Genomic DNA, 14668 nt, shown 5'->3' on the forward strand with positions numbered 1-14668 from the left:
AGGAATTTTATGAGACAGCCGTTCACCGCCTCGTGTCACAGTGGGACAAGTGTATCAATAGCCAGAGTCAGTACTTGTAACATATAGGTACTGGTTTCTGTAATTATGCTTCCGGCTCATTTCTTTTTGAACACCCCTTATATCTCCTGGCGACCCACAGTGTGAGCAACTCTTTTGGCTCATTCCAAGGATGGCCAAAAGATATGTGGTTGAAATATCAATAGAAGAGCTGGAATTAGCATGGCTGCATGCCCATAATTTAATGGGTTATTCATTAAGCTGCAATAATTATTGCCCATACCTTTTGCCCTTAAATTATTTTAACTCTCAGGTGGCTTCGAATCAATATTGGGCTTTCTCACATTTTCATATTTTAAATTTATGTAATTTTAGGTTAGTTTAGAAATAAAATAAATGATTGTTTCAGGTCATGCTCTGCTGTAGTGCACATAGTATCAATAATAAGATCAGGACATAAGATAATATATCTGCATATCCCATCTCTAAAAGTTGTGCAGTAGGCCCAGTTTGAATAAATGTTTTCATTGGTTAACAATATACCCAGCTGTGAAGACATTTTTACTATATGCCAGCAAGCTCTTTGTAGTAAAATTTTATTGTAACATTTTCATCATTTAGTCTGCTATTTTAAGATTTGTAGAAATTTAATTAGGTGCTTGTTAACATATGTCCATTAATGACTACAGTTTTTATTGCATAACCCCCTTTTCTTTACAATACTGGTTGTATTTGATATTTTATGTTTGACATTTATACTTCTTCAATTGCAGGTATCTCTACAGAAGAAGCAAATCGGGGTGCATCTAAAAGGAAAGAAAGAAGTAGACGCTCAACTCGTGAACGAAGCTCAGAACGACACAGAAGTCGATCAAGTAGTAGGAGTAAGCAGAAATCTGATTCAGTATCTACTGAGGAGCCAATGGAAGTGGACTCTGGAGTGGTGGATGTTGATCGTTCCTCTCAGGGATCTGTTGAAACTATTGTTGGGTCAGTGAAGACGGCCACATCTAGTGTAGACACAATTGCTGGCAGTAGTGTTCAAATGGATGAAGGTCTGGAGACTATGGCCAGTAGTACACCAAAGAACAGGACAGCCACAGATTTGGTTAAAGAGTTGGAAGAAAATGAACCCCTTTCACCAGAAAATGAATGTTCTGCAAAGCCACAGGACAATGTACAAATGCCTGATGATGAAGGGGAAAGTGCAAAAATTAAAGTGAAGCGGAAAAAGAAAGTGGTGAGTGAGAGTAAAGGTGTAGCTGAGGATTCGGGGCCACAGGTGATGGACCATGTAAACTCGGAAAGTGTTTCTGTGTTGGACAATACAAAAGTTCCTACCATATGTGATAATGTGAAAAATGACAGCTCTGTTACTTTGGAAGCTGCCATGCAGAACAGTCTGATAGGTGATCATATAAATGCTGAAGTTAGTGAAACAGCAAGTTCTGTTGGAGAGTTAGATGTGAATGGTGTTAGTATAAATGGTACATCAGCTGCTGTGAGTCCTCCCGTTGATATTCCGAAGAAGATTGGTACCAAAACAAGAAGAAGTAAAGGTGAACTTAGTTTAGGGAAGTTGGGCTCAGGATCAGAGAAATCATCTGGTGCAAACACGCCTGAGGATACAGCTTCACCTCCTTCAAAACCAATGGAACGGAGACGCTCAAAAATATTTGAGACAGCTGAAAAATTTAATATGTTAGCAGGTGCTGAACCAAAATCTCCTACACCTGAAAAAGCAAAGAAAGTGTTCATACCTGGCGTGAAAGTTAGTGATGCAAAAAGAGCATTTGAAAAGAAATCATCATCTGCTGTTTCTGTACCAAGCTTAGCAAAATCTTCATCTTCTAAGAAAACTGAAGATTCAAAAATTGAAATTTCTGACATAGAAAATTATGAATCAACAGTAGAAGAGAATAATGCACTTTTGAACAACAAAGATGCACTTCCATTAACAAAAGCAATGAATGGTGAAGAAGAAATTGTTGCAGTACAAAATGAGACAAATGCGGTTATAAATGAAACAAGCAAGAAACTGTCCAATTTGGAGCTGAATGATCAGCTTGTGCCATGTGTAAACGAATCTCCAGCAGTATTACAAAAAGAAGACTCACTGAAATTCATTCCTCCTTTGAAAACATCCGAGAAGCCCAACAAACAAGAAGAAGCCCGAATAAAAAAGCTGAAAGATGCTGTTGAAATAATCAGCAATGCAATTACTGAAGGACATCGTAAAGAAGCTGGAGCAGATAACACGAAGAAAGGGACAGCCACAAAGCCTCCTGTACCTGTTCCACAGGAGCTTAAAACAAAGACAAAAACAATGAACATTACAACCCCACTTTCTCCGAAGTCTCCTCCCCTGTCTCCTGTAGATCTTCAGACTGGTAAGAAATTAGTGAGAATTCAGGTAGCACCTAATGATTTTAGATTTGCAGTAGTACAAGTTGCTTCCCCAGTAGAAAACAAATTTAATTTTAATAGTGTTAATGAGCTGAAAGGCAATCAGAATGACAATAATGTGACAATTTCAAGTAAACCTGTGATTTCAGAAGTTCCAGAGAGAAGAACAGACAAAGAACCTGATAGTAATGATTATGCTTCTGGGATGAACACTGATGCTGCAAATAGAAAGAAATCCTCTAAAGTAGAAATAACACTGAAGTCAGCAACATTACCAAGGAGAAAAACCTCAAAAGCAGAGATTCGACTGAATTCACCCAGTATTGCACCTGCTGGTTTTCATACTGAGGTATCTCATATGATTGAGCCAGCAGAGCTGACTTCTCAGAGATCTGAAGCAGCATTCCCAGTTTCTGTTGCTGCACCTAAACAGCCACCTAGGTTCGTAGATACATTTATGTTACTGTATGAAATAATTTTATTCCTGTAGTATTCTAATTAGTTTGCAGATAAAGAGCACCAAAGTTCATTTTGACTTCAAAAAATAAATGTTTCAGTGGAGTTTTATAATACATTTGCTGAGTGATAACTTGCTGAAGACGTGTGTTGATACTCAGATGCTTATTCTGAGGCTGTTCTTTATTATGGAAAAAGACTATAAGTTGCACCTTATTTCCTTCTTTTTATACATATAGATCAGTTTCTCTGGAACCTGAAGGAAGAGTCAGCAAGCCACGAGAACACATCATTCCTATTCATGTGGAGGAAGGAAATGCAGTGCGGCCACCTGTACCCCCCACACAGCAGCGAGTGTATACTTCTCAGAGGTTGTAATTTTAATTGATTTCTGACATCTGTGTTTTGAGACTCATTCCATTTGAAGCATTAAAGGGTACATTTTTAAGTAATACATAAAGACCTGCAACAGGCCATATGCGGTTGAATGTTTGGTGATGCACATACACTCACTTGGATATAAGAATATTCCTCTAGCTTTTAAATTTTCACTCTTGAGAGGTGTGGGAAAGGGGACGCTCAGATATGGTGACTAGTGGGAGTTTAAGCCAGTTGGTGGAGTGAGGATGTGCTGGAGGTATAGATGCCACCTGTGCAGTTCAGAAGGTTTTTTGACTTCAGGGAATATCAAATATTGAAGCACTTGTTTAGATAATTGGTGTGGGGCTTATTCTGTAATCAAGTGGTTATGCATAGTCACAGTTAGTCAATGGCAGTTCATGAGGTATATGGCTACTTAGTATTCATACTTACATCCTTCCTTTGATTTAATCTGTGAAATAATTGTGACAGGACTGCAATATGATGTGCTGAGTGAATAAATGGGATGGGATTTGTATCTGAATTGTCTGTAAGGGATCTATGGAAGAGTGGCGTAAGAAAGGACTATCATATTGTATAGTGCAGGTGGGCGGTTGACTGAATACTTTGAGGAACCTATACTAAAATCTGCTTCACCTGGTCCATCTTGACATCATTCTTGCCTGATGATTTCATGAAAACGTCTGTCCTTATCAAGCACAGAGACTACCAACAATATCTACATTTTAACATCTGTGACCCTTTTCTTGTCATGAAGTCTCTCACGTGTAACTTGATATTTGTGTGTGTCACATCTACTATAACAAGTTACTTTAGTGCAACTGATTACGTTTTAAAGCCTTTTACAGACTCTGTTATATGAACAAATATGTCACGCCATGTGTCTTAGTGAGGTGACATAGTTGTTAAGACACTGGACTTGCATTTGGGAGGACCTGGATTTGTATCTCCACATGGCCAGTCAGATTTTAGTTTTGCATGGTTGCTTAAAATAATACCATGCTAATTCCTTTAAAAAGAACATGGATGATTTCCTTCCCTGTTCTTCCCCAGTATGAACTTGTGCTTAGGTTCCAGTGATCGTGTGACTACTGAGGGGGCATCAATCTCCCTTTACCAATGATTTCATCAGCTGCTGCAGTACCCATGTCATTTGGATCCCCCCCCCCCCCTCCCCCCCTTTACCCTCCACAGCACCAACTCCTCTGAACGGCGTAGGTTGGAACAAACTTTTAGTTGATGCATTTCATTCTATGACTATAGTAAAGAAGAAATTTTCTGCTGAAACAATCACAGATATGTGTGTAGTTTTATAATTATGAGAAAGCAGTGCCATACCTGGAAGATGGCTTATATCTGCTGGCGGCAATTTCATATTATGAGTGAATTTGTAATTACCAGACACTGGGAAGAAGGATGTCAGTCTTGCTTAAACCCATGCTGATATATGCAGCATTAAAATGGTACCTGTTAGTTTAAAACTGCCTAAATCAACCAAGAGGTCAAGCAGGACTGACACGCTTTGTCCACAAATGAGGCAGTGTCTGAGTGTTACAGATATGGCCATAAGTTGAAACTGGAGAAATTAGACGTATGCCCCTGTGCCTATAAGGTATAGAATAGTAAGAATGTAAAGAAATGTCCAGGACCCTGTGACATGTAGGGAGCAAATGGCTTAACACTCAGAATGTGAAAGAACATTTTGATTTGTTTGAGTATTTTAATATACATTTTATTTTTGTTTGACTAAAAAAATGATAATTTGAGTGCACATGTATTGGAGTTAAGTAAGACTTAGGTATTAATATGGTTTATGCACATGTGTAAAGTTTCAAGAGGGCATGGATGGTGTTATTGAATTTTGTTTTACTTTCCTCTTTCCTAGATCTGGGAGCCTATCTCGTCAGAGCACTCAAGATTCAGATACGGACAGTACTGTATCAGTTGGGCCAGAACCTATCAGGAAATCTCCACGTGAATACATCATTCCTATAGCAGTAGAAGGTGGAGGATATGTTACACCAAGGGCTGGTAGCTTGGAGCCATCTATTTCAGATGAAAACAACACCAAACCTAGACAACGGAAGACAAGTCGATTTGGTAGACACCGCAGAATGAGGTACAGGAGGGATTTTATGGATTCAGATCCTTTGTCTTGTTCATGCTGGTTTACATTGTGGTCTTTTCTTAGTTATCAATGTCAAAATCGTTTTTGTCTTGTGCAGAAACTCTATTGTGTCATTGAATCATGCCTACAGTGCCTATTTGGAAAGTTTAGGAGCTGTGACTGGATCTATTGTGTTGTTGTTAAGTACTAGCTGGTAGCTGAAGAAACTAGCTCTCTTTGTTGAGTTAATGTTGATCATATATTGAATCCTGATGCTTGATAATTCTGTTAGGTGCAGCATGTTATTTTGCAGAAGTTCTTGGACTGTTCCTAATTTAATACCCTTCAGTACTTTCTATAAACAGTTTTTTGAGGAGATATGCCTTTCTTGCATATAAATTTAATTTTTTAATTATTTTCATTTTTTAATTCAAAAATGCCATTTTCAGTGTATTCTATATTTCACCAACAACTGTTGTTTAAAGCTTTTGTTAAAATAAAGACATCTATATTGTATATGGTTAGAAGTAAGATCTTGGAGAACAGTGAGATACAGAAAAAGAATATATGAAGAGTGCACTGAGGTGAAGGATGCTACGTTACATGTTGACAGTGGGTTGTTGAGGTCAGGATCTAGCTGGTTCCCCATCCCCGGACATGGATAAGCAGTGACTTTAATGTATGATGGCCTGTCAGATGCTCAGAGACACTAGTGAAACATCATTAACACAGTAAACATTTATTGCTCAAAGATAGACATTTGTCTTAATTCTCAAGCCACTTCTAGCTGTTTGGTAGCAGTGGTGTGCGACACTCCGAGTATGCATGACACCACTCAAGCTGCGCAGTCTCATCCAACAGTAGTTGCAGAACCATGGCATTAGCACCCAGTGTTGCCATGGGGCCAGTGGCACCCAGTGATGTCACGGGGCCAGTGGCCATGTTGCGCAGGTGGGTGGTGTTGCTCACTCTGTTCAGGGCTGCTAGTGGCTCCAGAAAGTGTGTGACCATTGCACACCTGTTTGTACCATAGATGGTATGCTGGAGAGGCACTACCAACTCATCACAAAATGTGTGTAGTCATGCTACTCTCAGGAATGTCCAAGGTCCAAGCTAGATACTTGTGAATTTAGTAGCTTTATCACCAGAACAGGAGTGATATTTATTCAAGACTGGCTGGTATGCTCTTCTGCTGTGAGGTGGCAGTGTCATCACCTAGACTGCTTTTCTTGTCCGATCAGAGGGCCCTAGTGGCAGCTGAGAGGTGCCTTAACTTCACCTTTCAGTAGTAGTGGCGGATGTATTCTGTGGAGTCAGTCTGCAGAAAAGTTCTTTTTGAATCCAACTTAAAAAGCCTTCTTACTCCACTTTGCTGCATTGGTGCCTTGGGAACCCATTTCTTGTGGTTTGTATGAAATTACTCTGTCTTGCAGCTGTATTACATGAAATGTCAATGGTTCTTCCTTGTTGGCATTCCTCCCGGCTGTTGCTTACTGACCTGCTTTCCTTACCTCTTGCACCATGAGGAGAAGACTTCAGAATTTTACTCCACTAAGCAAAGATATTATTCCTTGGTGCTTCAGCAAGGTAAAGATCTGATAATCACTCTTAAACTGTATGAGAGACTGGATGTGTATAGGAATAGTACAGGCAAATTACTTTATTTCATCAGAAATACAGACAGCGGAATTGATTCAAAATGGAGGTGTTCTGTTTCATCCAAGTTGAATAACTGATGTGTAGGCATTTTGTCTGTTCTGAATGCCTAACAACTGTCATGGTTGTAGGAATAATAGATTACCGCTTGCCTTAAAGGTAAAATAGAAAATGCCGTACATAATGTGATAAACACATTTTATATTTATAACTGTGAAGGTTTCTGTGGCCAGAGTCAGTTGATGTCAAAAATTTTCTGAGTGTTGTACTGCATCTTAATGTAAAAATCTATAATGGAGAAACCAACGTTTCTTTCATGGTAATTGTGGCTGAAACTTTGATTTTTTCCAGTGTAGTTTTCTTACGTTATGACTTGGTACAATACTCGGAAAACTTTTACGTCAACAGGCCTCATTTGTTAAGGATGATAGTTTCAAGAACAGAAAAAGGGATAGTGCAGCAATGGTGTACCTCAGATAATTTGCAGGCTGTGAGTGTTCTTCATTATTGTAGTCAACTGAGGGATACCAGTTAGCAGTACACTACGTAGTTTATCATTTATTTGATCATTTATGTGATAAGAGTTATATGGGACAAATTAGAAAATATACCAAATTTTCAGTGAGTACAGATTTATGGTGTGCTTTATTGAAGTTTGCTAAAGACTTCCTGTATGTAAGGTGTATGGGTTGCAAATATGTGTAGAACTGAGAGATATGTTTATGAGATCTGTTCAGAAAATAACTGAACATTTTAATTATGTGCCAATGGAGATAGTTATATGCAGTTGACAGCACCACCTTGCACATTACCAGCTTCGTAACCATGTTTGGTGTCTTGACTGCTTTGCAAAACGGAATCACTGCTGGAAAAAGTGTGCAGATGGGGGAGTACTTTGTACTTTGAAGGGGACAGGGACCAATAATCTGTAGAATTTAAAGTTCAGTTGTTTTCTGAACAGAGCTCACATGAAAAAAAAAAAAAGAGGCAGCTTAATCATTTGACTGCCTGATTTTAATTGTTTAGTTAAGAATGAATATGTGTGACTGGAGGGCAGGCTGTAAGTGTTTGAATGCTATACAAATATAATTTGTGCATTTGTTTCTCTTAGTTTGATAATTATTTGTGTGTTGCTTTGTAGTCATGATGTGTATTAAATTAGGAACCATAATGTTTGCATATCATTATTGATTCAGTTGATGCAGATTGTAAGAATGTCTGTGATTTGCAGTTCCACTACATAGTAGTCTAGGTGAAGTTCACCACCTTATCGTTAGCATGTGGTGTTTTTTTATGTGCACAAAACTATGGTAACGTGAACAGTTTGATAAAATAATCAGTAGTAATAATAATAGTAGTAGTAATAATAATAATAATAATAATGCAATTTCATAACCACATCTACAACCCTTTAGATCACATAACATCAACAGATACGAAGAAAGTAAATTGGAAAAAGAACAACACGCATCAATTAATCAGTCAGAGGAAAACGAAATCTTAAGACAGCCACCAGAACAAGCACAAATAGAACACGAAGTGACACACATGTTAGATATAGAAGAAAAATTTCAGCTGACATATGTAGAATACAAAGACACAAATACAGACATTAGACCATTCTTGCATAGACCGCCAAATAACCCACAAGTCGAAACAACAATAAAAACTATCAACACAATCATACACAACAAAATAAATGAAAACACAACTATGGAAGAGTTAAAACTACTGGTTTATATAGGAGCACTCACTGCACTAAATATACACACTAGGCAGAGATCAGAACCAACCAACACACACAAGAAACCCACAAAACCAGCATGGCAACACAGGCTACAGATCAGAATAGAAAAACTGAGAAAAGACATCGGAGAGCTAACACAATTTATAAGAAATGAAATGTCAGAAAAAAAACAAAAAAGGTTAGGTAAAATCTCACAACAAGAAGTGATAGAGCAATTAGATGAAAAGAAGCAGAAGTTACAAGCATTGGCCAAACGACTTAGAATATACAAAAATAGTGAAAATAGAAGGAAACAAAACCAAACATTCAACACAAACCAAAAGAAATTTTACCAGACAATAGATAACACACACATTAAAATAGACAATCCACCAAACATAACAGACATGGAACACTTCTGGAGCAACATATGGTCAAACCCGGTACAACGTAACAGGCATGCACGGTGGATACAAGCAGAAACAGATACATACAAAATGATACCACAAATGCCTGAAGTGATAATTTTGCAACATGAAGTCACCCAAGCAATTAATTCTACTCACAATTGGAAAGCCCCTGGAAAAGATAAAATAGCAAATTTCTGGCTAAAGAAATTCACCTCAACACATTTACATCTAACTAAATTATTTAACAGTTACATTGCAGACCCATACACATTCCCTGATACACTTACACATGGAATAACTTATCTGAAACCTAAAGATCAAGGAGACGCAGCAAACCCAGCTAAATATCGCCCCATAACATGGCTACCAACAATATACAAAATATTAACTTCAGTCATTACACAGAAATTAATGATACATACAACACAGAACAAAATTATAAATGAAGAACAAAAAGGCTGTTGCAAAGGAGCACCAGGATGTAAAGAGCAACTGATAATAGATGCAGAGGTGACATATCAAGCTAAAACTAAACAAAGGTCGCTACACTATGCATACATTGATTACCAAAAAGCTTTTGATAGTGTACCCCACTCATGGTTACTACAAATATTGGAAATATACAAAGTAGATCCTAAATTGATACAGTTCCTAAACATAGTAATGAAAAATTGGAAAACCACACTTAATATCCAAACAAATTCAAATAATATCACATCACAGCCAATACAGATTAAGCGTGGAATATACCAAGGAGACTCATTAAGTCCTTTCTGGTTCTGCCTTGCTCTGAACCCACTATCCAACATGCTAAATAATACAAATTATGGATACAATATTACTGGAACATACCCACACAAAATCACACATCTGCTATACATGGATGATCTAAAACTACTGGCAGCAACAAATCAGCAACTCAACCAATTACTAAAGATAACAGAAGTATTCAGCAATGATATAAATATGGCTTTTGGAACAGACAAATGTAAGAAAAATAGCATAGTCAAGGGAAAACACACTAAACAAGAAGATTACATATTGGATAACCACAGCGACTGCATAGAAGCGATGGAAAAAACAGATGCCTATAAATATCTAGGATACAGACAAAAATAGGAATAGATAATACAAATATTAAAGAAGAACTAAAAGAAAAATATAGACAAAGATTAACAAAAATACTGAAAACAGAATTGACAGCAAGAAACAAGACAAAAGCTATAAATACTTATGCTATACCAATATTGACCAACTCATTTGGAGAAGTGAAATGGAGTAACACAGACCTAGAAGCACTCAATACACTTACACGATCACAATGCCACAAATATAGAATACGTCACATACATTCAGCAACTGAAAGATTCACATTAAGCAGAAAGGAAGGAGGAAGGGGATTTATCGACATAAAAAACCTACATTATGGACAGGTAGACAATTTAAGAAAATTCTTTATAGAACGAGCAGAAACTAGCAAAATACACAAAGCAATCACTCATATAAATACATCGGCTACACCACTGCAATTTCATAACCACATCTACAACCCTTTAGATCACATAACATCAACAGATACGAAGAAAGTAAATTGGAAAAAGAAAACACTACATGGCAAGCAGCCGTATCATCTAACACAGCCACACATCGATCAAGACGCATCCAACACATGGCTAAGAAAAGGCAATACGTACAGTGAGATGGAAGGATTCATGATTGCAATACAGGATCAAACAATAAACACCAGATATTACAGCAAGCATATTATTAAAGATCCCAATACCACAACAGATAAATGCAGACTTTGCAAACAACAAATAGAAACAGTAGATCACATCACAAGCGGATGTACAATACTAGCAAATACAGAATACCCCAGAAGACATGACAATGTAGCAAAAATAATGCATCAACAGCTTGCCTTACAACATAAACTTATAAAACAACATGTTCCCACATACAAGTATGCACCACAAAATGTACTAGAGAACGATGGATACAAATTATACTGGAACAGAACCATTATAACAGATAAAACAACACCACATAACAAACCTGACATCATACTCACCAATAAAAAGAAGAAATTAACACAACTAATCGAAATATCCATACCCAATACAACAAATATACAAAAGAAAACAGGAGAAAAAATTGAAAAATACATCCAACTGGCTGAGGAAGTCAAAGACATGTGGCATCAGGATAAAGTTGACATCATACCAATTATACTATCAACAACAGGAGTCATACCACACAATATCCACCAGTACATCAATGCAATACAGCTACATCCAAACTTATATATACAACTACAGAAATCTGTAATTATTGACACTTGTTCAATTACCTGAAAGTTCCTAAATGCAATGTAACATATACCATACAGTTAAAAGGAAGTCACGCTTGATCAAGGTCCGCGTCACCTTCCATTTTTAACCAGACATAACGTCTGAGACAAGAAAGAAATAATAATAGTAATATTAATTGTCATCATCCTCAACATAGAATTTTTGTATTATAGTTAGCCTACTAAAGAAAATGTCTGTACTAATACCTAACCTGTCATTTACTTTTTAGCGGGCTGCTCAGTGATGCTAGTGAGGATGAAGGGTTTAATAGCCCATTTGCCACACTCCAACGTCATAGCTCACTGAGTCGAGATAAGGAACCTGAAACACCTGAAGAAGAGAAAGGCGCATTCCACATGCACAGACTTAGGTAATACCCAGTTTATGCATGCTGATATTTGGGAGTAGGTCCAGGCCATGTCACCAAAATAATACAGCATTTTTTAACAGTGGTACCATTATAATTTTTAGTTTTTTGTCTTGACTATCAGGTTACTGTAGGTCTCCATGTAAAAGTATACAAACACTGCCTTTTTGTCATTCTACACTTTAACAGTAAGTAGACAGAGCTCACCATAAACTAGACAGAGTTATCATATTTGGAGGGTTGTCCTTTGCCAATACATCATCATTAATTCATGTGGGGTGTCCTCAGAACTTTAGTCATCTCTTGTGCAACATGTTTACAGTCTTGCCTACCAATCCTCACAGATCTTTATTTTTCTTATTTCTTCTTGTCCCATCTTTTGCCTAATCTGTTTTTAGAAACTTTTTAAATTTCATGTCCATTGGCAGCATAGAACCCTTAAAGTTTGACACCTGCTTTTTGTGCCTTATCTTATAGCTATAGTGATCAGTGTCTTGATGATTATATTCTATTTTAATCTATGAGTTTGTTGTACTTTTCTGGCCATTCTTGTATTTCATTCTCTATGAAGCCTATTTGATGTGTACTGTTCACTTGTTGACTCATACATTCAATCTTCACCAATACTCTGTATTGAATGGCTCTGTAGGTAATTTCTGTTAATGTTTAAATTGCGATTGCTCTGACTTCTTTTTTACGAAGCAATCTGGCATGGCAGTTAAAACTTGGGACCTGTGTTTGAGAGCAGAGGGTTTAGTTTCTTGTCCTACCACCACAAATTCAATGTTGCAGGGTCTATTAAAATGCTGAATATTGCCTGAACAAGATTAGGGCCATTTCCCTTATCTGTCTTTATCAACCTATCTCTAATGTCTGAAATCTCAACTAGATGTAAAACTATAATCTTTCTAGTGAGTGCAGGCATTTGTGTACAGGGGAACAGTGACCATTAGAAACTAAAATTGTAGAGCAACCACTAGTCACACAAAGCTTTCTCTTTATTTTTACATTTTTCACTCGACCAACAAAAGCATCTTCAGAAGTATGGAAATACTTGTACAGAGTGTTACACCACCATATAATGAGATAAATTCATAGATTCAACTTACAATGTGATAACTTACATTATGTTGCCAAGGGTCTCAAGTTATAAATATCAGGCTGTGTATAGTGCCGCCGTCATAAACTATAAGGAGTAAGTAAGTTGGTTGAATACAGTTGACATAAACTCTCTAATCAGGTACTTTCTAAGATTAAGTGGCAAGACAACAAGACATTAACTGTACACAGCCAACTTACTCCATTTTATTTACGATGGTGGCACTGCACACAGCCGATATTTGTGATGTGTTGCTCTCAGCTACATAATGTAAGTGAACACATTATAAGATGAATCTGTGAATTTATCTTATTAATGTGGTGGTATAATACATTGTGCAGGTATTTCCATACTTCTGAAGGTCCTTGGATTGATCTAGTGAAACATGTATAAGTAAAGAAGACGTTACATCTGACTTGTGGCTGCTGTACAATTTTAATTTACAATATTTCTACCTTTCTCCACTGCTGTGTCTATTGAAAATGCTTCCAAAATTCTGTTAATGGTCATACAGCTGTATAAAGTTGTGACTACAGCAATGGAGCTCTTAATAGCTCTTATTCTCGCAAAGAAGTGTCACCAACTTGACCTCATGTTTTAAAGAGAAAAAAGCGCACACACACAAGATATCAGCTCCAGCACCAATCGTGCATGAAAATTTTGGCCATTTGATTGTATGCAGTTATGATCTTCTGAAAGTACAGCTCTTAAATTTTTCTGTGCAGCAGCTGTTTGTCATGTGCTCTGTTCCACTGCAGCTGCCTAACACCCAATTGTGAAGTACCATACAGTGGAGTGACTAAGAGCTTTGATAACATTGTTGTACATTGCATCAAAATGCACTGTTGCTAAACTATAGCTGGTGCCAGAGATTTCTTTGCTTTGAACATTTTTTTGTTGTGATTCACAAATGCAGTGGAACAAATTAGTGTGTCATTGAAGGATTAGTGTAGTGCTATTTAATGATTGACATCACTATTGTGCAATATTTTCTTTGGATTTTAAAGCTGGCACTGTTAAAGTGAAGTAAATTTGCAGGAGATTCATTGTTCTTAATTGTTATTGTCATGATTAAATTTTAAATGGAAAATCATTAAGTACATTTCATAATAATTACCCATTTTAAATTTGAGTTATAAATAGCCACAGACTATCAGTACGAGAATATTATTAAAATAGTATTGAATGTATGTGTGCATGAGGTTGACATATTTACATGCTCATATTTCTTACTATTTTTTGTGTTGAACAATGTGTATTCTCAAACAAGATTTCAAAACACGTTGAGCAGGAGTGTCCTCTTCCCCCCGCCTTCAACATATAGGATGGCTCAAATTGTCACTCCGCTGTACAGTACTTCACACTTGGGCTTTACACCGCTGCAGCGGTGCAGAATGCGTGACGAACAAATGATGCGTGCAGAAGTTTAAGAGCTGTATGTTCAAGTCATAACTGCATACTGTCAGAATTATGGCCCAAATTTTCTTATGGAACAAGTCAACTTGATGACGTTTTCTTGTCAGAGGTAGTTGTTGTTGGCAGGGCGTTTCTTTCTAACCCACCCTCTCACCAAGATCAAAGATCTAATATATAAAATCACCTTCCTATAATATACATTAACAAATATTCCGTAAATCTCAAGCAATATCAGCAGGGGGTATCCTTATTTGTAACTTTATAAATTTTATTTT

At 37.1% G+C, this 14668-nt stretch overlaps 1 protein-coding gene across 2 annotated transcripts in view; it reads left to right on the top strand.

Moving 5' to 3' along the window:
* The window catches only part of LOC124794057 (serine/threonine-protein kinase par-1), a 381725-nt gene that overhangs the window by 256179 nt on the left and 110878 nt on the right, over positions 1-14668 (top strand). For both annotated transcript variants that reach the window (XM_047258068.1, XM_047258069.1), the window contains exons 12-16: positions 792-2408; positions 2574-2865; positions 3120-3251; positions 5147-5380; positions 11741-11881. In XM_047258068.1, coding sequence (XP_047114024.1) covers positions 792-2408; positions 2574-2865; positions 3120-3251; positions 5147-5380; positions 11741-11881 — 2416 coding nt within the window. The remainder of the gene's footprint in view (positions 1-791; positions 2409-2573; positions 2866-3119; positions 3252-5146; positions 5381-11740; positions 11882-14668) is intronic.

Source organism: Schistocerca piceifrons, chromosome 1 (genome assembly GCF_021461385.2).
Source record: "Schistocerca piceifrons isolate TAMUIC-IGC-003096 chromosome 1, iqSchPice1.1, whole genome shotgun sequence".
In the NCBI taxonomy this organism is placed as follows: domain Eukaryota; kingdom Metazoa; phylum Arthropoda; class Insecta; order Orthoptera; family Acrididae; genus Schistocerca; species Schistocerca piceifrons.